This window comes from Megalobrama amblycephala, linkage group LG24, assembly GCF_018812025.1.
Source record: "Megalobrama amblycephala isolate DHTTF-2021 linkage group LG24, ASM1881202v1, whole genome shotgun sequence".
NCBI lineage: Eukaryota > Metazoa > Chordata > Actinopteri > Cypriniformes > Xenocyprididae > Megalobrama > Megalobrama amblycephala.
The window spans coordinates 16932333-16959318 of NC_063067.1; the positions used below are offsets into that span (position 1 = coordinate 16932333).

The 26986-nt window shown below is 39.3% G+C and overlaps 1 protein-coding gene across 1 annotated transcript in view; it reads left to right on the top strand.

The window, feature by feature from the left end:
- Positions 1–26986, top strand: part of camta1a (calmodulin binding transcription activator 1a) — a 436791-nt gene that overhangs the window by 337254 nt on the left and 72551 nt on the right. Inside the window, 1 exon segment of the mRNA XM_048177455.1 lies at positions 5–76. Within this exon segment, the coding sequence (XP_048033412.1) occupies positions 5–76 (72 nt within the window).

The window sequence follows — 26986 nt, forward strand, 5'->3', positions numbered from 1 at the left end:
CCAGTGTCTGTACGGCTGTTATGTCCACTCCTCCATCATCCCTACCTTCCACCGCAGGTGCTACTGGCTTTTACAGGTAAGACTGCCAGAGACTTGGACACCTGTTGGGAACTCAGTTACCTATTGTTATTTTTCTGAAGCCATCATATTTGTACCCCTCTTTTTCCCCTTTTATTTGGAGCCGAGTTGCACACCTTCAAGTGTAATTCAGCTGTAATGGAGACAGGCAGGGAGATTAAACATTAACCCCTCAGCCCGCTGGAGCCTGAGCTCACCCACTGATCAAAGCTAACCTCGAGACTACAGCCCAGCACAGAGGAAGGTCCAGAGAGGAATCGCATGCAGATGAAGCCTTTAAAAGAACACAAAAGATAGATATTCCTGATTTTTAAGGACATATACTAAGGATAGACTCACAAGTGACAGCAATCATTGATCATAAAACACAATAATTGCATGACTTTTGTTTTTTCAACGTAAAACATTTTATTTAATATTTTTAAGTGTCATTTTGATTGCACAGTATCAACCAAATAACCAGTCAGCAATTTGATTCAACATTTTGAATTAGTGTCGCATTTTTTAATTAAAGGGTTTGTTGATTATGATTTCACTTTTTTAACTTTAGTTAGTGTGTAATGTTGATGTTAGAGCATAAGCAATGTCTGCAAAGTTAGGACGCTCAAAGTTCAATGCAAAGGGACAAATTTTTATAGAATTTGCTGTTTAAGGAGTACAACATCCGGCTGGTAGGGACTACAACGAGGTTCTTCCCGGGTTAGTGACATCACAAACCCTAAAATTTACATAAAACCTGCCCCCTGAGAACATGCAACAAAGGGGTCAAGGCCATGTTGGGCTGCTTTAAGCCCGGAATACACTGCACGATTTTTGGCTGTCCCAGACGAAAGATTGCCATCGTGAAACAATCGTGGCAATTTCTGTGATCATGGCTCTTAATTGGTGGTTAATTGGTTCAAATACGGCAAAGATTTTCCCGGTCTACGACCTACGTCTACTGACCAGCCAATAAAAATGCGACATGAAATCAACGCGACATGGCGCTAAAACTTAAAACTGCTTACCTCAAGCTCTTTTCTCTTCTTCTTTCAATGCTTCCTTTTTATTTTCAGCACACATAAAAACTACAACTGCCAAAGTGTGATTCAACAAAGTGTTTTGTTTACCAGTAGCGCATGCTGATGACGTTTTATTCTTCTATAGAAACTTGCATCATAGCCTACGATTCAACAGGTGTCATCATCGTACAGTCTACATGCATGTCGTACCCAAGTTTAATAGATCCATGTCGCACAGTGTGATAAAGTAATGATCTTATAGGATTGCTAAAATCGTGCAGTGTATCCAGGGCTTTAGAGAAGAGGAAGAGTTGTTGTAGTAGAGTGTTGTTACCATGCTGTCATTTTACACCGGACTGCTTCACAAACGAGGGTCAATTCAACACTGGATTTGCATGAAAGATTAATATGGCGCCACATGCTAGTTGATGAGTTGAATCAACTCCACAGCAACTACAGGTGCTGGTCATATAATTAGAATATCATCAAAAAGTTGATTTATTTCACTAATTCCATTCAAAAAGTGAAACGTGTATATTATATTCATTCATTACGCACAGACTGATATATTTCAAATGTTTATTTCTTTTAATTTTGATGATTATAACTGACAACTAAGGAAAATCCCAAATTCAGTATCTCAAAAAATTAGAATATTACTTAAGACCAATACAAAGAAAGGATTTTTAGAAATCTTGGCCAACTGAAAAGTATGAACATGAAAAGTATGAGCATGTACAGCACTCAATACTTAGTTGGGGCTCCTTTTGCCTGAATTACTGCAGCAATGTGGCGTGGCATGGAGTCGATCAGTCTGTGGCACTGCTCAGGTGTTATGAGAGCCCAGGTTGCTCTGATAGTGGCCTTCAGCTCTTCTGCATTGTTGGGTCTGGCATATCGCATCTTCCTCTTCACAATACCCCATAGATTTTCTATGGGGTTAAGGTCAGGCAAGTTTGCTAGCCAATTAAGAACAGGGATACCATGGTCCTTAAACCAGGTACTGGTAGCTTTGGCACTGTGTGCAGGTGCCAAGTCCTGTTGGAAAATGAAATCTGCATCTCCATAAAGTTGGTCAGCAGCAGGAAGCATGAAGTGCTCTAAAACGTCCTGGTATACGGCTGCGTTGACCTTGGACCTCAGAAAACACAGTGGACCAACACCAGCAGATGACATGGCACCCCAAACCATCACTGACTGTGGAAACTTTACACTGGACCTCAAGCAACGTGGATTGTGTGCCTCTCCTCTCTTCCTCCAGACTCTGGGACCCTGATTTCCAAAGGAAATGCAAAATTTACTTTCATCAGAGAACATAACTTTGGACCACTCAGCAGCAGTTCAGTCCTTTGTCTACAGTCCGCTGTCTGTTGTTCAAGAGTGGCTTGACACAAGGAATGCGACAGCTGAAACCCATGTCTTGCATACGTCTGTGTGTAGTGGTTCTTGAAGCACTGACTCCAGCTGCAGTCCACTCTTTGTGAATCTCCCACACATTTTTGAATGGGTTTTGTTTCACAGTCCTCTCCAGGGTGCGGTTATCCCTATTGCTTGTACACTTTTTTTCTACCACATCTTTTCCTTCCCTTGCCTCTCTATTAATGTGCTTTGACACAGAGCTCTGTGAACAGCCAGCCTCTTTTGCAATGACCTTTTGTGTCTTGCCCTCCTTGTGCAAGGTGTCAATGGTCAGCAGTCTTCCCCATGATTGTGTAGCCTACAGAACTAGACTGAGAGACCATTTGAAGGCCTTTGCAGGTGTTTTGAGTTAATTAGCTGATTAGAGTGTGGCACCAGGTGTCTTCAATATTGAACCTTTTCACAATATTCTAATTTTCTGAGATACTGAATTTGGGACTTTCCTTAGTTGTCAGTTATAGTCATCAAAATGAAAAGAAATAAACATTTGAAATATATCAGTCTGTGTGTAATGAATGAATATAATATACAAGTTTCACTTTTTGAATGGAATTAGTGAAATAAATCAACTTTTTGATGATATTCTAATTATATGACCAGCACCTGTATATTACTTCTTGCAAAAGGGGCATTATAGGTCCCCTTTAAAAAATAACATGTCCATAGCACAATCAATGCGGGTCATACTAGCTGAAGTTTAGTAGATGTTTGTTTAGAACTCTATCCCTAAACATGAACAAAAGCAAAAGTGATGCTTGCCATAGCAGCCACTAATTAAGGTTAAAAACACTGTTTTCTAGAGTTTACTGTGACACAATATACTCCTAACTAGAAGAACATTAGTCCTTTAGTGTCTTACTTATTGCAGGCTTTGAAATTGTAGCAACATTTCCATCTTCTGAGAATCCTTATTCTTAGTCTGTCCCATGCTTTCTCAGTATCCTCTAAGCTGACTCATGTTCTGCTTCACTGCCGCTTCAGGTGCTCAATTTCTTTCTCCAGGATAGAGCAAGTTGTTCCAGCATGACTATGTCTTACACATATGCTATCAGGCTTTGGGGCTTGGTGGCAGCCTCGCTGTGTTCCAGTAATCTTAGCCTCAGACGGGCCACACATTGTCTGTTCACTGATTGTCTGATACAGTACATACTGGTCAAAAATCTCATCAGATTTTTATTCAGCAAGGGCACAAAATTTACATTAAAAAATGTAAGCATTAGAAACATTTGACCAAACCCAAAAATCTGACCGACCCCATACTTTTTAGCTGTAGCGTAAATATGAATCAACCTCAAGCTGATTGATTTACATTTGAGTCAGGCGAATTTCTTTCTTTCTAGGCCAGAATAAGACGCTAATGTGCACCAGACCTTTTGTTGTTTAGTCAAAATTCTGTCTATGCGACACCACTGTCCCAGAGAGCAGATTCTCAAATGTTACATGGCCGCTAAGTATGCACATACCCCAATCCGAGCACAGCCAAGCCTCAAACGATGACACAAAACTACATTTTCAGGGAATGTGATCACAGAGAGGGAGCGAAAGAAGAGGGAAGCGTACAGAGACTGCAAGTGTGGCTGCCTTTTTATCCAGTCTAGATCTTCTTTATTGAGAAAAGTCTCAGTAATAAGACAGGGGAGGAGAGGAGGTAATGAGAAAAGAAGCCTATGAGGAATCTCGGCACTCCTTCCCTCTAAAACGCTTTTCCCTCAGATAGCGCCTCATTCTTCTAGGCATGTCTCGGTGGTATTGCACAGCTCTGCTCTTCTCGCTCTGCATAACGGCAGAGATCTGCTGAGGGGAAGTATTATCGCCTCTTACCCAGAATGCTTTGCACCTCGTTGGCCCTTCTAAAAAGATCTCACTCACGCAGAATAGACTGTCTAGGAGAGGGAATGACTGTTTAGAGATTCGAGGTGTTAAGGGCATATTATCTCTCACACACACAGCACATATACACACTCCCTCTGTGACTGTCCTGGTCCCGCACTTGATTGATTTAATCTCTCCACGTCTCATTCTCTTGTTTAGTGCTAATCGAATGTAATTCCTCGGCTCTCCTTCTTCATCAAATCCTACATTACAGGGCTGAGGTGTGGCGGCCAGGGACACAGACCCGGATATCATTATTATATTAATATGGCTGAATGTGAGGCCACACTTCATTTGTCTTCCAGGCTGGCGGATCTTTAGAAAGTGGTCAATAGCCTTTGCCGAGACCTCTTTATTGTGCGAGAGGAGAGGAGAGGAGAGCCAGGCTATGTTGGGGAATGAAATGACTCATAAGACAGAATATTGTCCAGATTAATCAAGAAACTGGCAGCAAACCTGCAACTGCCTCCACCCCCATGTCTCTCTCTCTGTTTATCTCTCTCCCCGTTTCTGTCTCCCTCCCGAGTCTTCTCCCCATGATTGATGGCAAGATATGGCTTCTCCGCTGAGGATCCGGATGAGTTGGACCATGTATTCTAGTATACATCCCACTGTACCACTTCACATACATGCTCATTAAAATAAACAAGCATGCTCATATAGAAGGAGAGATGGATGCTCTGTTTTTCTCTTCACGATCTGTCTTACACACACTGGCTGTCAGAGCCACTAAATTTGGCATAGAGTGCTGGCATGTCAAGAGCTGTCCGTGGTGCTGAAAACTTCTTAAACTGTTATTCAGGCACTCCAAAAAGAAGTGCACTTTACAGACTTTATGACGAGCTTTGAAATCTCTCCATTACTTAAACGTTGACCACGGCACGCTCATGTTGTGCTTTAAAAATCAATATTACTTTTCCATTTTCTGACTTGATCTAATGAGGAAAAGTTGAACTCCCTCATCACGTCATCTTCTTTTTATTTGTTTGTGGCCGCTAGGCTGGTGTAAATTAGCCCGAGGCGTGAGGCAGACTCTTCCTTTTTGTCCGGACAGGCGCCGCTCTCCATTTATTTATTCATAGACGGTTGTTTGTGTAGCCACACCAAATTTGTGCTGGAGTCTGCGCGACACTGACCGCACACTTCCCGGGCTCAGAGTAATGTATATTTAACATTGCTTACGCTCCCAGACAGAGTCATTTATGAGACAAAGCTTCATTAGACTGTTTTAACGGATGGGGACATTAATACAGCCCGTGTTTGCTTGTGTTTGTTATTGCCGGATTGTTTAGGGTGCTGAATACACAAAAGAGAAATGATGGTGTATTGATTTCCAGGCCGGGGGATTAATGTCTGTTATGAGGTGCCGATGTGGTAAGTTGAAAGTTTATGCTGTCGCATGGATCAGCAGCTGAGTATTGATTGAGAATTCTTCGGACTTGTGGCTCGCAGCTACTGTAAGAGAACAGGTGAGTAGGAGTTTGACTGTTTGAGTCTGGTCGCTGGCCCTGGATGTGTGAATTATACAGTATAAGAATATTTGGATGCTGGTAATGAGCTTTTTGAGTTTGAGCTACAAACAGCAGCTTTAGAATGTGAAGGGCAAGAGTGTGTCTTGCTTTAAAATGCACACGTACACACATGGATCTCAGTCCAGGGCTGTGCATTAATATTCAGACACTGTTCATTCACACGCCCTCTTGACTCATCCAGCTTTCTGCACTGATTCAGGTCATATATGCTGCAGAAGCCCTGTACAAAATAACAAATATTGTATACGTGCCTTCAGCCAGCTGAAAGTTAACATCTTGAAACCATGAAATGTAAATGGCTAAACTAGTCTATATGTTTATAGGTGATTTTGTGGTTTGTCCACCTCCTGCATGTGGCCAGCTGCCAGTGAATAATTTGACCTGAGTAGAGTAAAATTGTAAGTTCTGCAAACTATGTCCCATTGCTGTTTCTTGCCACTTCAGCTGATATTTTCTCTGCATTTCCATAGTTTTTTGGAGAATAATGCCTCTAAGGTGCACATACTGACTGAGCTTGTCGACATAGCTTATATAATCTATATTATAGAATTTTTTTTTATTATAATCTTATATTTTGAAAAAATATTTTTACAGATAGAATGATTTTTTTAATTATGAATGTCAGAAAGTTTTCTCAAGGGATACTCCTTTTTATTTGAGCAAAATGTGCATATTTATAGGATATAAAGGATAAAAAATGTGATATTCTTAAAAGCTTACTGACATTTTCAAACGTGTATATGTGTATAATAATTATTTTGAATAATATATATATATATAAATACAGTACAGTCCAAAAGTTTGGAACCACTAAGATTTTTAATGTTTTTAAAAGAAGTTTCGTCTGCTCACCAAGGCTACATTTATTTAATTAAAAATACAATAAAAAACAGTAATATTGTGAAATATTATTACAATTTAAAATAACTGTTTTCTATTTGAATATATTTCACAAAGTAATTTATTCCTGTGATGCAAAGCTGAATTTTCAGCATCATTACTCCAGTCTTCAGTGTCACATGATCCTTCAGAAATCATTCTAATATGCTGATCTGCTGCTCAAGAAACATTTAATGTGTACAATTGTACAAAATATTTGTGTACAATATTTTTTTCAGGATTATTTGATGAATAGAAAGTTCAAAAGAACAGTGTTTATCTGAAATCTAATCTTTTGTAACATTATAAATGTCTTTACTGCCACTTTTGATTGATTTATTGCATCCTTGCTGAATAAAAGTATTCATTTCTTTAATTTCTTTTCAAAAAAAATAAAAATAAAAATTCTTACTGACCCCAAACTTTTGAACGGTAGTGTATAATGCTACAGAAGCTTTGTATTTCAGATAAATGCTGTTCTTTTGAACTTTCTATTCATCAAGGAATCCTGAAAAAAAAAGTACACAACTGTTTTCAACATTGAAAATAATCATAAATGTTTATTGAGTAGCAAATCAGCATATTAGAATGATTTCTGAAGGATCATGTGACACTGAAGACTGGAGTAACGATGCTGAAAATTCAGCTTTGCATCACAGGAATAAATTACTTTGTCAAATATATTTAAATACTACACAGTTATTTTAAATTGTAATAATATTTCACAATATTACTGTTTTTTACTGTATTTTTAATTAAATAAATGTAGTCTTGGTGAGCAGACGAAACTTCTTTTAAAAACATTAAAAATCTTAGTGGTTCCAAACTTTTGGACGGTACTGTATATATATACTTTAAGCCCTTTAAATGATATCATAATAAAAAAAAATTTGAAATTGATTGTTCAGTGTAGAATAAATATATCAAAGTCATTATATTTTTAAATATCTTAAAATATCTACGCAAAAAATAAATAAAGCAAATACAGAAACTTTTACATGACATGCATCGTCACCATGATCAGACTTTAAGAATTCTCTGTTTCTCTCTCTTCAGGCCTTCTCTCAAGTTCACACCATTATTCGTGTTTTGGCGCATGGTTTCAGTCAACCGCAGAGCTGCTGTGTCAGTGCTACATAAGGCCACATCAGAGTAGAGCACATGGGACCTCCTCTATAACAATCCCCTCATCCGTAAACATCAGCATCTCCCTCTCCCACACCTGCCTCCACCTGCTCTTCATTCATAGCAGCGGTCCAATTTCCCGTCATTGTGCGTCAGCTGTCCCAGTAGCCTGCTCTCTCATCTCCATCCATCTCGGCCCACAGCCTCTGTCATACACACTCTCAGACTCACAAAACACCCTCTTACACACAATCCACGTGTACCGCGTACCCATTCTCACACACTTAGCATATTAAACACATTTCTATTCATGATGCTTAACATTATTTATCCTAGTTGGACATGTCCCTAAATCAAAATCCTTCAAGATCAGTCTGTTTTTAGAGTTATGTTTAGAGTTAGACCCAAAATTCTTGCAAACAGTTCTTGCTATGCAATCCCAATTTCATGCACTGTTGCATTCTGAAATGAGCCGCAAGTATGTGTTACATTGTCAGCATTGCCACAAGGGGCGCTATAGCTGTTTTTCTATGGTTAGTTGTCTTGTTCAGGTCAGCTTCTGATATGACACAGGTCACAGTCATTAATATTCAATTTATGGGTAACAGCAACTTCATAATGCAAGTTACGTATGTATCTGCATTCTGTATATTCATGGTCTTAAAGGGATAGGTAACCCGAAAATTTAAATTCTGTTCTGTCCTGTACTCACTCTCTTGTTATTTCAAACCTATAAGACCATTTCCTCTGTGAAACGCATAATAAGATATTTTGAGAAATGTCCCAGTGTTTTATTGTCCATACACTGAAAGTCAGTGGGGTCCAATGTTGTTTTGAGCCACTTTGATTTTCATTGTTTGATACAAAATAGTTGAAACTTTAAAAAAAAAAAAAAAATTAATTTGTGTTCCCCAGAAGAACTAAAGACATACAGGTTCGGAACGACATGAGGTGAGTAAATGAGCAAACTTCCATTTTTGGGTGAACTACTGTATCCTTTAAGTGGCTTAATCACACAAACATTTCTGTCAGCTTTAGCATTAAATAAGATAGTTCACCCTAAAAAGGAAAATTTTATCAACATTTACTCACCCTCATGCTGTCACAAACTCATAATGCTTTGGTTAACCTTTAAAACATTTTTTTTTTTTTTTAAGTGAAAGCTGAGGTTTTAGTCCATCCATTGAAAGTTCAGGTAACCAAAACTTAGAAGTTCAAAAAGGTCATAAAGGCATCATAAAATGAATCCATATTAATCAAAGGAATTAATCCAAGTCTTGTGAAGAAATACAATCACTTTAAATAAAATTAAACAGATTTAATTTAGGCTTTTATTCACATATGACACACATACATCAAGCACATCACATATGGTAAATATGGAAGCTCAAACGTGCGTACATGATGCGCGAAAATCAGTGAGGTTTGTTCTAGCGCACGTGACGCACACACAAGCTTCTGAGTTTATCATATGTGATGCGCTTTATGTATGTGTTTATACAAGAATAAAAGCCTAAATCAGATTGATTTGTTTAACAACAACTTTAAGGCCTCTTGGGGCTTTCTGAATTTTGGTTCCTTGGACTTTCAATGGAGGTACGGAAACCTCTCTGTGGTTTCATTAAAAATATCTTAATTTGTGTTCAGAAGATTAACCTAAGTCTTTGGAATGACATGAGGGTCTGTAAATTGGAATGACAGAATTGTAATTTTTGGGTGAACTATCCCTTTAAGGATAACGTTATGTGAGATGAAGCAAAAGTAACATATTTCAACTTTTCACACTCTCTTCCCTTCACTCATCACACACTCTTCTCCTCCTGACCCCATCAGCTCTTCGATCAGGTCAGAATGTTGCTCTCCCATTGAGAGAGACTTCCTCCATATTAAGGGTCACTGACCAGCAGCAGAGTAAACGAAAATGAACTTTTTCTTCTTTCTGTCTCCATCTTTGTGTCTTGGTGCTGTGGGCCAGTGTGTATCTGAGGCTTCCTCTGACCTAATCCTTTCCAAACTAACTTTTAGGCTGTTTTGCATACCTACTTTCCCCATTATCCTCGATTTGTCCTGCATGTCTCTCCTTATCCTCCATACAGAAGCCATTCACATGGACACTGAGCTGAGAGAGAGAGAGAGAGAGAGAGAGAGACAGGATGTGAGATGGCTGCTTAATAATTCAGAGCTCTGTGAAAGGGCAGGAGTCTGCCAGTGAGCCAAACTGACATTCAGCCAGTTATTGAGCGCCGGCCGCTGGCAGCCGTGTGTGTCCAGCCGTTTCCCTCTGTGCGTCTGGGACATTAGAGCGGGAGATTGACCTGCCTTATTGTGTTAATCCAACTCTTACCTATAGACTCAGCAGCCCGCATCACACGGCACTGATGGCGCTTCATGGACCGCAGGTTATGCGGGCGTCTGAGCGTGATCACTGCTTTTCTATTAGGACATTGTCTAGAGAGACTTGGGAACGTTACGCTCTGTTAGCTGGTTAACTTGTTTTTGTGTGTGCACATGTTGGCCAGGTTTACACCTGGTATTAACATCAGTTTTGGACAAACCATTTGAAACAGGATGCCACTGAATCAGGACTCAACAATAAGTTTTATTTTTCTGCTGGCTCAGTAGTTTCAATTTTCACTTGCACTGCCAACACTTTCAATGAATTTTAAATTTTTACTTTTACCAATGCATTTTTAGATACGCTAGAAATATTTATTTAATTTAATAATACTTATTTTTCCCACTTATTAAGTTTTTGTAACATTAACAACACTAACTTAACATTGTAACATTAACTTAACATTTTTTAAATCATCCTGAAATATTTAAAAAATATATATTTATTTTTTGTGTATATATATATATATATATATATATATTTATATATATATATATATATATATATATATATATATATAGTTCATAAAGAGAAAAAAATTTTTTTAAATATTTTCTAGATTTTTACATTAAATGTTACATTCATTACAAAACATTTTTTGTTCATAAAAATTTGTGCAACAGTTGGAAATTGCACAACTATAAACTCCATTAATTAATAAACACATTTTGCCAGAAAACAATGATGTACAATGAAGATTTAGCTGCACGTAAAACTTTTCTAACTGTTCTTGATGAAGTCTATATTATGTCAGTTTTGCTAATTCGACAAAACCTAAATTATGTTAACCAGTTAGATAACATTACCTCGGTGACAAATTGACAATTCAGGCGAATTTACAACAACAATTTAGAATACATAATGGAAAAGCAAACATTTTAATTTGCAACAAATTGCTATACAAGGTCAATTGAATGTAAAATTAGCTTCCTTCAAGTCAGGAGACGTGTTTTTTTCTACCATGTGTCACAGCTGATCATACTGATGAGATCACCAGTAACATATCTAAATACCAGGTGTAAACAGGGCCTGCGTCTGTCCCTCAGAGGCGAGTTGGCACATCTCAGGCCTTTCCTGCTTTAGATTCATGTTTTCTAAAGCAGCCTGTGCAATCAATGCCAGGGACGGGCCTGTGTGATTGGGCCCAGGCTGTGGACCTTTTTGATGCGCCGCCTCTAATTTCTCTGAGTGTGTATGCGCAAGTGTCAGATGACAGCAGGCTGTGAGCAAAGGCAGATCAATAGGACACAGTACGGCCAGTTGGCAGACAGCCGCGTTTATGAGCATGTACGCGGCTGGCCATTCGCCGGGTGTGTTTCGGGAGTGAGCTGAACCGCGCTGTGACGTTTCGACACATAACTTGCGTTGCTGCGGCTAATGACCAGAACTGTCACATTTGTCCGGCACTGATTACACATCAGAGGCCCAATTAGCTCTGGTTGAGTCTGACATTCTGATTTCCTCATCACAGACATCCCAGATAGAGAAGACAGAAAAAATAAAGGAGATGGAGAGGAAGGGGAGGGTAACGTTGTGAAGGTGATGTTTTTCCACCCCAAATTCAAGTCTATTCACTGTCATATCGATCTAAAGCCCGTCATACAAGCCCAGGCTCATCAACATACAAAGCAGTGCTCTGAATCCAATTTCTGTAATTGGCAATTTCATCGTGCAGATCTGTTTCATCAGTTCAGGAATTTGGCCCGTCCCAAGGGGAGGAAACAGCTCCGTCTGACTGAGAGAGCAGTGGTGAGATCAGCGGCCACTCTGTTATGTGACTATAAGGATAATAAGGAGACATGTTGTGGCTTTATTTGACTGCACACGGTTCTTGTAAGGTCTGATTTTATGATGTGACTACATAAACAAATAGCTCTGAACAAGAATGGAGAAAGGTAGACCTCTGCCTCTTGCCTCTGCTTTATGCCTCTAATTTTGGCTAATGTACTCCCATTTTAGTGAAATCCTCGGTAGGCCTGCTTGTGTAATGTGAGGTATTGTGTAGGTCTAATTTTAATTTGATGGAAGGCAATATGGAAGTGTAATTTGATTGGAAAATGTTGTGTAGGCCTGATTTCATTCTTTGAGGTGATGTGTAGATCTAATTTGAAATCTGTAGGTTTTGATTTTGGATGAGATCTTGGTCTAAATCTATTTCTTTCTTTCTTTCTTTCTTTCTTTCTTTCTTTCTTTCAAATATTATTTTAATATTTTTTTTAAATATATTTTTTATATATATATATATATATATATATATATATATATATATATATATATATATATATACATATAGCTGATTGAACAATATTTTTTTCAGTTCTTTGGTCTTTTTAAAGTTGACTTTTCTTTCCTTCATTATACACTGTTTTATTTATTTGTCATTTGCCTCAGAGTGTAGTGCTGAGAACAAGAGAAAAGGATTTTGTCTGGACAGTGCTTGTGTTTCTGTGTGTGTGTGTGTGTGTGTGTGTGTGTGTGTGTGTGTGTGTGTGTGTGTGTGTGTGTGTGTGTGTGTGTGTAGCCTCTGTAAGGTGATGATTTCATCAGGCAGAGATCAGAGATTCAAATGAGCATTGTAAATCACACACCATTAATGAGCTGCCTTGTAAATTAGCAATGCAGGGTGTGTCAGAGCTGGAATTGGGAGGGGGTGGGGGGGGTGGGGGTGGTTGCCACATGGGGACACATAAACTACCTCCACAGGGCTATTTACTGCCACCATAACCGTACTCAGAACCTGAGTCTGGCACACTGCCCTACACCCAGAGAGCTTTGATGGCCTTTTTCACTGGTCCATCTCCATCGCTCATTAGAATGCCTGGGGGACCGTCTGTGCTCTTTGCACCCTCACAAATGATAGAGGATGATAAAACAGAAGGCTTTGGGCCTTTTGAGTTACTCTCCGAGACCCATAGCCAAGCTTGAACAGAATCTGTGCAGATTTGGAACAACCATCATTCAAAAAGTCCTATATATCTTATGCTGCAAGTTTGTTAACCCCTTGCAGAATAATTTTAACAAAATAAGAGGGATCATACAATATGCATGTTATTTTTTATTTAGTACTGTCCTGAGTAAGATATTTTACATAAAAGATGTTTACATATGGTCCACAAGACAAAAAAAATAGCTGAATTTATAAAAACAACCCTCTCAAAAGTTTGTGAACCCTTGATTCTTAATATTATGTGTGGTTACCTGGATGATCTACAACCTTTTTTTTTGTTTTGTTTTGTTGTTGTTTTTTTGATGGTTGTTCATGAGTCCCTTGTTTGTCCTGAGCAGTTAAACTGCCCAATGTTCTTCAGAAAAATCCTCCAGGTCCCGAAAATTCTTCAGATTTCCAGCATCTTTTGCATATTTGAACCCTTTCTGTATGATTTTGAGATCCATCTTTTCGGGGGGCTGGGGACTTTTGAACAGGATAAAGATGTCCAAATTTTTCATATTTTGTTTAAATATCTTTTTTTTTTTTCATTTAGTACTGCCCTTCGGAAGCAACAGCAACTTCAGTGTTTGCCAGAAGACAAATTAAGTACAATTTACCTTGATCTTCAAATTCAAATGGTTTTCACCCCCCGACTCTTAAAGGTCCCGTTCTTCGTGATCCATGTTTCCTTAGTTAGTGTGTAATGTTGTTGTTAGAGTATAAATAAAATCTGTAAAATTTTAAAGCTCAAAGTATGCCAAGCGAGATATTTTATAACAGAAGTCGCCTACATCGAACGGCCAGTTGGACTACATCCACTTCCTTCTTTGACGTCATAAAACAGTTTTTTGACTAACCTCCGCCCACAAGAATACACAAAAACAAAAACGTGGTCTTGTTGCGCTCCCATGGAGAAGAGCAAGAGTTGCGTTTGTAGAGTTTTTTCGCCATTTCGAAACGCTGTTATTTTCATCCCGCAGTCCAATCACCTTTGTTTGGCCTTCCCAGGGACACTGTACTTAGAGATCAATGGTTACAATTTATGTTTAACTCGGTTCCTGAAAATTATAATCCACATGTAAAACTATGTTTACAATAACACTGAGCGCATGCATCTCCACGTTATGGTAAAGGCGTGACCTTTCCAGGCCATGCGCTCAAGCTGTCGAATCACAACACAGGAACCGCTGGCACAATCAGAACTCGTTACGTATTTCTGAAGGAGGGACTTCATAGAACAAGGAAGTCATCAGCCCGTTTTTATGACAGTGGAAACAGCGGTTTACAGATAAGTAAATTATGTGAAAAATACTGTTTTTTTTTTACACGCGAATCATGAACACATGTTATATTGCACACTATAAACACAATTAAAGCTTCAAAAAACCACGAAAAACGGGACCTTTAATGCATCGTGTTTCCTTCTGGAGCATCAGTGAATGTTTGAACCTTTTTTAATAGTTGTATTTGAGTCACTCAGTCGTCCTCAGTGTGAAAAGACGGATCTCAAAATCATTCAGTCACTGCTGGAAAACTGAAGAATTTTTGGGACTTGAAGGATTTTTTTGAAGAATGTTGGGCAGTTTAACTGCTCAGGACAAACAAGAGACTCATGAATAACCATCACAAAACAAAAAAACAGTCATAGATCATCCAGGTAACCACACACAGTATTAAGAATCAAGGGTTCACAAACTTTTGAATTGGGTCATATTTATAAATTCAGCTATTTTTTTGTCTTGTGGACTTTATGTAAACATTTTTTATGTAAAATATCTCATTCAGGACAGTACTAAATAAAAAATGACATGCATTTTGTATGATCCCTCATATTTTGTTAAAATTATTCACATTTTCACAGATTCTGCAAGTGGTTCACAAACTTTCAAGCAGCACTGTATATGGGTCATTGACAAATAAGGTTTTTAAAAGTGTAAAAAAAAAAAAAAACATAATGGAGATATAATTCATTTTGATGTTTTATTAAGTGTTAGCAATGAGATTATGTGGTTTTTATAATCAATTAACACTGCTTTTGTTATTTTTTACAAGATGGACAAAATTTGTCACCAAAAAAGTCTTTAACAGTCTTTAAAGTCTTTAAAGTCGTTTTAACCAAAATTTCGGTTTTACCGAATGACACTTTTGGTTATACCGAATGACGATATTTTCAAACAGTACTAACAGGCTGATATCTAGCTAGCTAGCAAAAAGACAATCAAACATTTTATATTTAGTATAAGTTTTTAAAATATTACAAAATTTTCCATGTTTTATAGTGGTTGTTTTGGGACATGCGTATAAGCAAGTGAAAAAAATGAATTTTTCAAATAGTTAAGAGAGAGTTAGTTACTTTGCTTCATGACCATGTGGTCCTTTGCAGGTGTCTGAATGATGTCACATCCTGTCACATGACTGCATGACTTGATCCAAAATGGTCCCTTTATATTGGTTACTCCAAATTGCATCAATGAAATTCATTTTTCCAGACATTCTTTATCTTAACAAAGCAACGACTTCTACACATCATTTTAATACCATTTTGCACTATGTTGATTTATGATGTTATACAATCATGCCAGAATAAAAAATACATACATTTATTACATTTTAAGATATTTTAATCACAAATGAAATGGCTGTATTGGCCTTTGGACAGTTAACCGAATGACCTTTTGATACTTCAGAATCTTAAAAACATTTATATGTAGCAAAATATTATTAAAACCTTTTGAATTCAATAAAAGAGATCTAGGTGTACTACCTTACATACTTTGGATGTCATATCTTTGTTTTTTATTATTATTATTATTAAGGTCTTTGGTCAAAAAAATGACCCGTCATGTCATTTACCGATATATATATTTTTATATATAACACATATAACACATTTTGCACAATTGTGTTTATTTTCCACTAAAAATCATCGAAAAAATTCAGCCTGGGTCGTTTCTCTATTCTTGTTCCCCAGCAGATCTTTTTTTTCCTGCGTCTTCATCTCGTTAATGATGACAAAGAGGAAGAGGATGTCCTCAGTCATTCGGGCCTGTTTGGGTTATGAGTCCCGCCAGCTGCCATAACATCCAGAATTGTATCAAGATAGCACCTGCTGTCTCTCAGAATGAGGTGTCTGGAAAACATTGACGCTTTGCGATGGTAATTGTTTTGTGGCCAAATCGATAGCATGAATGGAACAATCAAACACGTGCCAGGTTCCTGTACTGAGCGGCTGGTGGGGGAGCCGGGCCTTTAAAAGAATCTTTCCGTCAGGCTTTTGTGCATCTCTGAATCTGTCGACACCTTACTTTCTGTTCTAGTCAGAGGTATTGATTCCTCAGGCGACAACGGCTTAGCATTTCTGTGTGCGTGTCTCAAATGTGTGTGCATCCTGCATCGAGTGACAATGTAGCTGGGGAGCACAGATATGAAGGGACATAGGAACTCTGTGAAAATTCAGCTTGACTCATTATTATTAATTATTTGACTATCACCCAGTATCCAGCCTGGCTGCTTAAAAATTGATTTATGTGACTGTCTTCTTTTTTTCTTTATACTATAAAAAAAATTATGTATATTTCTCCTTACACCAAGCAAAGTGACATTTTTGAAATGTAATGATTATTTCCAAAATACTTTTTATTTATACTGAGCAAATCAAAACACCTAAAACACCTGATTATTTTTATTTAAGCTTTTTATGATTATATTTTTTTGGGGGGTGGGGGGATTGTATATAATAATAATAACAAATATTTTATAATGGTTGTATTTAATAATCTTTTTTTAATCATTAGTAATAATTAGCAATTTTTAAAACAAGAATTTGGGGGAAAATAATCATATTTTAAGTTTTAAACTTGACTCGATGCAATTTATTTATTTATTTTTTTTATTTTTTTTTTTTTTGCAAAAATTTGATACACAGGATTATTTCTATGATTATTATGATTCAATTTATTGGGAATAACCATAATAATAATATATCTGAAAATGACCATAATCATAAATGCTTATAAATGTATTTCAGAAATAATCATATTTTGGAGTTTTACCAGAGTTCTCACCACATGACCAATATGAATTTATTTCTTTACACTGTATAAATGATGATTTCCCGAAATGTGGCTTTACAAAGTTTGTTTCTAAAAAGTGTTACATTGAATGCTACACCCCTGCACGTGCAGTACGTGTATATGTGAGTATACTACAAAAATGTCAGAGGCCTGCAGACGTATACATTGCTATTTTTTGCCATGGCCCCTGAAGCAGAGCGTCTTTAATTCGGCGGGCTTTAAATATTGCATGACTTCCTGATGGCGGTGGCAGTCAGAGGCTTGGCTGCTCTGGTATTAACCTGTCTGTATAAATCAGGAACCCTCCCAGGCCTGCTCTCTGCTCTCCCATCCTTCTATCAGCCCTCTCTTCCCTCCCATCTCTCATTTGTCCATCTCAACTCCGGGTCGATCTGATCATGGGGCCCCTCTAATCCTGCGCCAGGGGCCCGAACATCAGCGCTAGGCAGGTGACAAATAGTTTTTTAATTGCCTGCACCAGAAAAAGCATTAGTCTAGTCCCCTTCCTTGGTAGGGGCGGGCAGGACGTGCGCGTAATAATAATAGCCGGGCCGACGCCTCCCTGCCGGCTATTTTTAGACTGGGTATTTTGAGGGCTCGGACAGCGTATGTGTGTGTTTGTGTGTGAAAGAGGGAAAAAAGAGCGTTTAGACAGGGGAAATGGAGGTGCGGCATTAGATCCTCCGTTCCGTGAGCCAACCAACACCCAGTGCCGCTCTCCCAGCAGGCACATGCACACGCTTTCCTAAGCCTGCCTGAAATGAAAGGAAATACTGTGTGTGTGTTTGGTGTGCTGAAGAAGCCTGATGAAGCTGTCCAGTTTATGTAGCAAGCTGCACACTCCTGCTGCTTTGGCTTGGTTTGTGCTTAGTGTTGAGATATGGTATTGATTTTTTTCTCCTTTATCCTCTCTGTCTCTCTTTCTCTCTCTCTTTCTCTGTCCCTCTCGCTCTCTCTCTCATCAGTGCCCTTGCCATATCTATGTAAGATATTGGCTCAGCATTTGCTGAGCCACACACAGTAGCGTGTGTGTTCGTAGGGCGACACTGACCCCATCCGTTCAGATGGAGAAGACTGAGGTGGGTGGAGACACAGACATCTGTGAGAACACAAAAATTACGTATGTTTAGCATGTGTGTTGTGTTTGGGTGCATATGCTTGTGCAAGCAGTCAAATACATAGAAGTAAGCTTGTTCGTATCTTGATATCACAGTTTGTGTGAGTGATGGTGGATTAGCAGCAGTATGAATGTTTAGCCCGAAGCCTCTCCGTTTCTGGGACTGAATCTCAGCATGAGTTCGGCTCACTGCAGTTCTGAGGATCCTTAGATCTGCTGTCCTCTTCCCACAAAACTCTCTCTCTCTGTCTGTCTCTCTGACCCTTTTTCACACACATGCTTGCACACATGAAAATAGCACACCATCCTTTCAATGATCTCATGAACCTCTAGACTCCATCGCTCTCTGTCGCTATAGCCCTTTATTTTCACTCTCATTTCAAATTTTCATTTCACTCTCATCATTTACTCACCTTCATGTTGTCATGTTGTATACCTGTATGATTCTTCTGTGGAACGTGAAAGAAGATATTCTTAAAAATTGGTCCCCGTTGACTTTCAGTGTATGAACATTCTTCAACATTCTTCATTCTTTCTGTTCTGCAGAAAAAAAGAAAGACATACAGGTTAGAAATGAAACAAAATCTCCATTTTTTTGGCTTGAGTATCCCTTTATTATATTTGAAATGAAAGTGAAGATAAATAAGGGTTAGTGAAAGCAAAGCTTAAAAAAAATCTAAAGTGGGCGATATTCTTGAATTGATTTGTGTGAATAAAAGACTAAAATTTAAGTTACACTGATAATCTTCCCATCAAATGAGCTATTAAAGCGATAGTTCACCCCAAACTGAAAATTATAGTTCTCCCCAAACTGAAAATAAAAATATCCTTGCTCTCCATGATTTACAAAAAAAAATCATCCATCCATTATAAATATAATCAAGCTTCAGGGGGTTAATAAAGGCCTTCTGAAGCGAAGCGATGGGTTTTTTTTAAGATAAATATCCATATTTAAAACTTCATAATCTAAACTAGTTTCCGGCAGACGACCATACCGGGTGTGTCTCATACGCTGTGAAGCTGCGGGCTCTTTCGCCCCCAGGCTGGACGTACAGCATAAACCCCGCCCTCTCATGCATCAGAGATATGAAAATTAAAAATAAATTCTGCTTCAAATACTTTCTGAAAGATGGTTTTGGTCATTTAAGGTAGTTGTTATCACGCTGATATATATTCAATTGTTCGTTTTTGTGATAATTTAGATTTTCTAGCAATTTGAGACGGGGCGTGTTTATAATGATGACAGCTTGTGAGGAGTGTCGGAGCTTCGAGGGGGATTGGGTATTATCTAACTATTAATTTTGTTTTGTTATTTAACACCAACAAAAAGTTGCCAGTAAACTGTAAACCGACCTAAATGACGGATCACTGAATCCTAATTAATAAATGTTATTAGTTAAGATAACACGCCTAATTAGCCATGACGGGGGAAAAAGCAGGTATCGTTATCTGGCAGTTCTTAAGTATATGGGTATAAAATAATAATTAGCAGGACAAAACTAATGATAGCTTACAGCAATCGATCTCCTAACGTTAGTTGAACTTGATTTAAAATGGCAGACCGTTTCTGACGATAAGTTGTTTCTAGCATATTATATTGATTTTATCCTGAATTTTCTGTTTCAAAAATATTATTGCTCTAGAAACAGAATAGCCTATTATTTTATAGCGATGAATTTTAAATTGGTATAATTTTTTTTTTTAAGATATGAATATCCAGTCGTCTGGGCGGAATTTACCGCGACTCCGCCTCCGGGCTCCACTGGCGATTCCTTCTGCGCATGCCCAGGCTCCAAACTTTTTTTTTTCTATTGCGTAACTAGCCCATTTCGGCCCATTTTGGCTTCAGTTCAATACAATGGAAGAGCGGCGTCGCGTCGTCCATCTTTTTTTACCGTACGCATACTATGCAAGTCGACTTGCGCCAAATGAGTAACCCCCTGACGCGATGTATGACGCAGGATGTAGGAATAGCGGAAGCTTAGACACCTCTTGCGATTTAAACAAATAGGGCTAGGCAACAAATTGAAGCTCCTTTGAGGAAATTTCTCAAATTTCTTGTTTTAGACTTCTAGTTCGTGAAAGGTGTTTTGTTTTGCTCTGTCCTCTGTGCTTCCGCGTTTGTCTGCCGTCTGCCGGAAGCTAGTTATTTCACTTTATAAAGTTTTAAATATGGATTTTTTTTTTTTTTTTTACAAATACCCATCACTTTGTTTCAGGAGGCCTTTATTAACCCCCTGGAGCCATATGGATTATTTTTTATGATGGATGGATGTACTTGTTTTTGGGCTTCAAAACACGCCCCCTGTACACTACCATTATAAATCTTTGGAGAGCCAGAAACCACCACAACCGGATCATTGAGTCTGTGTGAGTTTAACTTGAGAATCGCATCAGTCTCACCAGTTTTGTGCACCAATCTGACTCAAGAATGATTCCTTCATTAAAACGGACGTCTCTACTTCTCTAATGCCCTCCCGCAATCTGTTCCTCACACAATCCTGTCGTTCTCTACAGCACACAACACAAGTCATAAAAAAGTGCTTATATGGCGCTTTAACTGTACGTCTTTTTTGAAGTTTAAAACCAGAACATACTTCAAAAGTTCTGTCTTATCTGTTGTAATTGTATTTACATCAATAAATGAGGCATCTGCTTTAATGTCACTGGTTAAAGTTGTCTCTCTAGCTGCCGGCCACAGAAAACACTTCCCGACCATATCATTGCAGAGAGGCCACTGACTCAACGCAGACCCTGCAGCAGTGTTGAGGAGACCTTTTACCAGCCATTTACTCTCTTCCCTTCAGGGAGCGGCCCGTCCTCACACACACACACACACCTTTTGTTATCCTGGCATTTGGCATATGATCAGAGTGTGTCTGAACACAAGACAATCTGTTATGGAGTTGTCACTTTTAGATGGTGTCCTTGAAACTGGTCCAGGGATTGTCCATCTGACCTTTGACTTCAGTAGACAACACTTTTGTATGGCTACCATCCAAGCCCAATCCGATTTGATCCAACCAGATGCGATATGTGTTTGTTAAAGCCCTCACATGCCTGTACAAAGCACCGATGACCCAGAAAGCTCTCGCCAGGGTGACGAAGGGTTAAATCTGCCTCCGCCCTTCTACTTTCCCTGCCCTGCCAGCTGTTCCTACTCCTCCACACCTTTCCTCTTTTTATCCACTGCTCCCTGCAATCCACAGTACCTCTCGGACCAGTAAATGAAAGCTCATTTGCAAGTTAGATAAATCCTTTGAATGTATTATGGATGTAAACAAATTAGCCCGTAGGCCCCAGATGATACCAAATGGAGCGGAGGTCTCTTCCTGCGGTGGTTTCCTGCACATGCTCAGTAGCTTGATTGATGCTTTTTCTTCTGCCTTAATTATTTCAGTACGAACTGATTCTCTCCGTATGAGGCAGGTGCGTTGTTAAAGTAATGCTCTTTAATGCTACCTCTGTAACGCTCCCTGCCGAGTCCTTCCTCTCTTCATCAATTCATAACAAGAGCACTCAGCCAATTAAAACGGACCGGATAGGGGAGAGGAGAGCGGTGTCGTGCTGAATCTGTTTATCCACAACGATGTTTGTGGTCAGTGCCGTTCACAGAGCAAATTGAAGTTGTTGTTTTGTTTTGTTTTGTTTTGTTTCTTTTAGCACCACATTACTAGCTAATTTAGTTTCTGATGATGATTAGTGCTGGTTGTAAGAGCCACTAAAACTACAAAAAAAACTTAATTATTAATGTTTGTCACGTTTTAAAGAGAGTTCAGAATTCATACTATTCTAAACCTCAATTACTTTCTTCTGTGGAACATAAAAGAAGATATTTTGAAAAAGTGTTTTTTGTCCTTACATTGAAAGTCAATGGGGTCCAACTTTTACAGGTTTGGATCGACATGAGTAAATTTTAATTTGGGGTGATCTCACAGACTTACATTAAAGGAAGGATTCAAGCCATAAGTTCCATCTAAACAGACTTTTATCTAATAACCACCAGAACAGCCTAGTAATGCTCCAGTGACCACCAGAACACCCTTGCAACACTTTAGCAACCACCAAAACACCCTACCAACACTCTAATGAACACCCAAATCACCCATAGGAATGCCTAAGCAATAACCCAGAACACCATAGCAACATAGTGACCACCAGAACACCGAGCAACACTCTAGCAACCACCAGAACACCCTAGCAATGATGTAATAACCACTCAGAACACCGTAGCAATGCGCTAACAGCCATCCAGAACAGCCTAGTAATGCTCCAGTGACCACCAGAACACCCTAGCAACACTCTAGCAACCACCAGAACACCCTAGCAAGGATCTAATAACCACTCAGAACACCGTAGCAATCTGCTAACAACCATCCAGAACAGCCTAGTAATGCTTCAGTGACCACCAGAACACCCTAGCAACACTCTAGCAACCACCAGAACACCCTAGCAATGATCTAATAACCACTCAGAACACCGTAGCAATGCGCTAACAACCATCCAGAACAGCCTAGTAATGCTCCAGTGACCACCAGAACACCCTAGCAACACTCTAGCAACCACCAGAACACCCTAGCAATGATCTAATAACCACTCAGAACACCGTAGCAATGCGCTAACAACCATCCAGAACAGCCTAGTAATGCTCCAGTGACCACCAGAACACCCTAGCAACACTCTAGCAACCACCAGAACACCCTAGCAATGATCTAATAACCACTCAGAACACCGTAGCAATGCGCTAACAACCATCCAGAACAGCCTAGTAATGCTCCAGTGACCACCAGAACACCCTAGCAACACTCTAGCAACCACCAGAACACCCTAGCAATGATCTAATAACCACTCAGAACACCGTAGCAATGCGCTAACAACCATCCAGAACAGCCTAGTAATGCTCCAGTGACCACCAGAACACCCTAGCAACACTCTAGCAACCACCAGAACACCCTAGCAATGATCTAATAACCACTCAGAACACCGTAGCAGTGCGCTAACAGCCATCCAGAACAGCCTAGTAATGCTCCAGTGACCACCAGAACACCCTAGCAACACTCTAGCAACCACCAGAACACCCTAGCAAGGATCTAATAACCACTCAGATCACCGTAGCAATGTGCTAACAACCATCCAGGGGTGCGTTTCCCAAAGCGAACTATGGTCGTAAGTTCCGTCGTTACCAATAGAGTTCAATGGGACTTACGACCATAGTTCACCAACGATGCTTTCGGGAAACGCACCCCAGAACAGCCTAGTAATGCTCCAGTGACCACCAGAACACCCTAGCAACACTCTAGCAACCACCATAACACCCTAGCAATGATCTAATAACCACTCAGAACACCGTAGCAATGCGCAAACAGCCATCCAGAACAGCCTAGTAATGCTCCAGTGACCACCAGAACACCCTAGCAACACTCTAGCAACCACCAGAACACCCTACCAACACTCTGAACACCCAAATCACCCATAGGAATACCTTAGCAATTACCCAGAACACAATAGCAATGTCCTAGCAACCATTCAAAACAGTCTAGTAATGCTCTAGCGACTACCAGAACACCCTAGCAACCACCAGAACACCCTAGCAATGATCTAATAACCACCCAGAACACCGTAGCAATGTGCTAACAACCATCCAGAACAGCCTGGTAATGCTTTAGTGATCATCTGTACACCCTAGCAACACCCTATTAACCACCCAGAACACCTTAGTAGCATCATGATGACCACTCAGAACACCCTAGCAACACCTTAACAATCACAGAGAACACCTCAGCAATGCCCTAGCAACCATTCAGAATAACCTAGCAATACCACCTTGGCAATACCTTAGCAACTTCCTAGAACACATTCGCATCATGGTAGGGAGTTTAGCACAGGCAAGCAGCAGTGAAAAATCTGTGCTTTTTGTTTTGTTTGAACACTTGTATAAGCACATATGCACCAGCACACACTCATGTATTTGCCTTTTAATCTGCTCTGTCTGTCTCTGGCAGGGCAGAGGTTAAGGAAGAGAGGAGTGGGTAAGGCATTGTTGAGATTGATTAAGACTCACTATTGATCACGGAGTGTGTGGGTGTGGGTGGGTGTATGGGGATCTGTAGAGCCCAGGGCCCATCTCTCTGAAGGTTCCAGCTCTGTTCTCTATAGCAGGCTGGCTGGAGACCCCTCAGGGAGCCACATCAAAGAGTCCTGCTCCCCAGCCACCCTTGTCTTTTGAAGACAGCAGCGTTTGATGACATCACATCCCCTATTATTTCACAGTTAGCCGGTGTGGCTCATGTGGAGCACAATACCTCAATATGTGGGCAACGGTAGACAGAAGGAAGAATCTATTGCATCTTTAAATCTCTGTTATCCAACACCACGTTCAAAATTCACATTGAGTAATATGGAAGTTTTGGATTTCTCTATGTCTAGGTTTTTGAAGACTTCTCTGCATCCTGTTGTATAGTATCTTTGCACATGTTCACTTGTGTTTTTAGTGTGTTTCTAGATGAACAGACTGCACTCTGCTTTTAAGATTACCTCTGAAAAATGACACCCATCGCCTAATACGGATCCTGTTTACTGTACTTGCAGTAAGTCATCAACAAATGGACAGCGTGCTAATGATTACTGACAGGCCAGTGCCTTTATGGACACCTGAACCAGTGTTGTTCTCCACATCTGCTTCACACCTGTGGTGACCTCACGCAGACCTCGAGGCCTGAAGCTACCGATCTCAGAGAGGTCAAACATATGGCCAAGCATGTTAAACACCCTCACGCTGACCACTGACACGTTGTCCACGCTCTCCCAGCTAGAGTCACATTCAAGCGTCTCCTTCCTGAACAGGCATAGTTTTTAAAGGGCTTGTTCACCTAGAAATAAAAAATCAGTTTCCTGACATGCATGCCATTCCAAACCTATAACCTAAAAAGACAAAGCAAACAAAAAATGTTAATTTGAAGCTTCACACAGCTATTTTTCCATACAGTTTATGTTTAAAAAATGGCAAAAAGGCATTCAAAAAAGCACCATGAAATGTTCTAAGTGGCTTTATTACAAATCCTATGAATTGATAGCTTTGTGGAAGGAATAGATGGAAATTTAAGTCATTTTTCACTGATAATCTTCCCAATCAATGAGCTGTAGTCTTGGCAGAAACATTAAATCAATGAGTTGAACTCATGAACGAATCAGTCTGCTTCATGAACAAATCATTCAGTCAACGGTTCAAAAAGAATGATTTTCTTTACTGATCCGATTCATTGACTCAATGATCAAATGAACAGAGTCAGTAAACAGTGGATCTCAAATGAACAGTATCAGAGAGAAACAGTTTTTCTTTTGGTCAAATGTGCTCAAACGCTCTATCTAATTTGCAGGGGCGTTTAGGTTATTGGGGGCCCTAAGCAAATCTCCAGGGGTGGGCCCCACGAGAGAATGCTTATGCGTATGTTATCAACATGTCAATTTATTATAAGCAACACATGACTTTAATAGCCAATGACATTTACAGCTGGATAGAATAGACTGATTTTCTACTGTTTAGTGTCAATCACCTTCTAACTCAGCCAGTTATCTACATTTCTACATTTAGCCTTAGATGTTATATGAATATGGTCCCTGGAGCATAGGTTTTATCAGCTGGCAATTTTCAATGCACATTCAAGAGTGCAAGATGCAACTATTATTAACAATAATGGAAAGATGAGGCTTATCAGTATGTCATAATATCATCCTGTTTTGACTTTGTTTTCTGTTTAGCACCATTTCCTGCCAGTCTGTCATCATAGTTATGCATTTCGATTCACAAGCTTGCAATATTTGCAATATTTAACATGGTGCATATATTTAGCTAAATGCTCCTCTCTAGATTTTCTAGCAGACTAACGAGTTTATAGTCACTGAATATGTTTGTTCTGAGGTAAATGTGACATTACGTTTGTTTGTTTACAAGCTGTTTTATTAACGTTTGAAACACTGATTGAGCGATTACAGGAGACACGATACGAATTTCGGTAAGTTGTACTGTATCTTTTAACATACCTTTAGAAGTTGCCGCTTCTTGAACTGAGGGATGCGATCTGTCACGCCACATTAAAGAGCGCCAAATCCTCACGCTTTTTTAAGTGTGTATAAGGAAATCCTTGACCTTTCCTAGTGGGTATTCGGCTTATACCTGCATATCACGTAGACTACACCACTGGGGCCCCCCTCAGGAGAAATCGCGGGGGACCCCGCGCAATTGCGTGCTTTGCGTGGTGGGTAAACACGCTACTGCTAATTTGATAGCAAAAGCTTCCAATAGCGTATTTACAGAATAATATGAACACAATAAAACAAATTGTATATTTTTACAGAGATTTATATAAAGAAATGTGCTGAGGAGAATAAGTGTTTGGAGAGATGTGTGGGTCTGTACAGGTAGTTAAAATATAAAAAAGAATCAGAATTAATTGGCAGATTAAATATCGTACAGTATTGCACACGTTTGTACAATCATTTTTACACAAACTACCACATGACTTTAGAAGACTTAAAGCACAAAAGGTTTATAGATGCTACTTTTTTT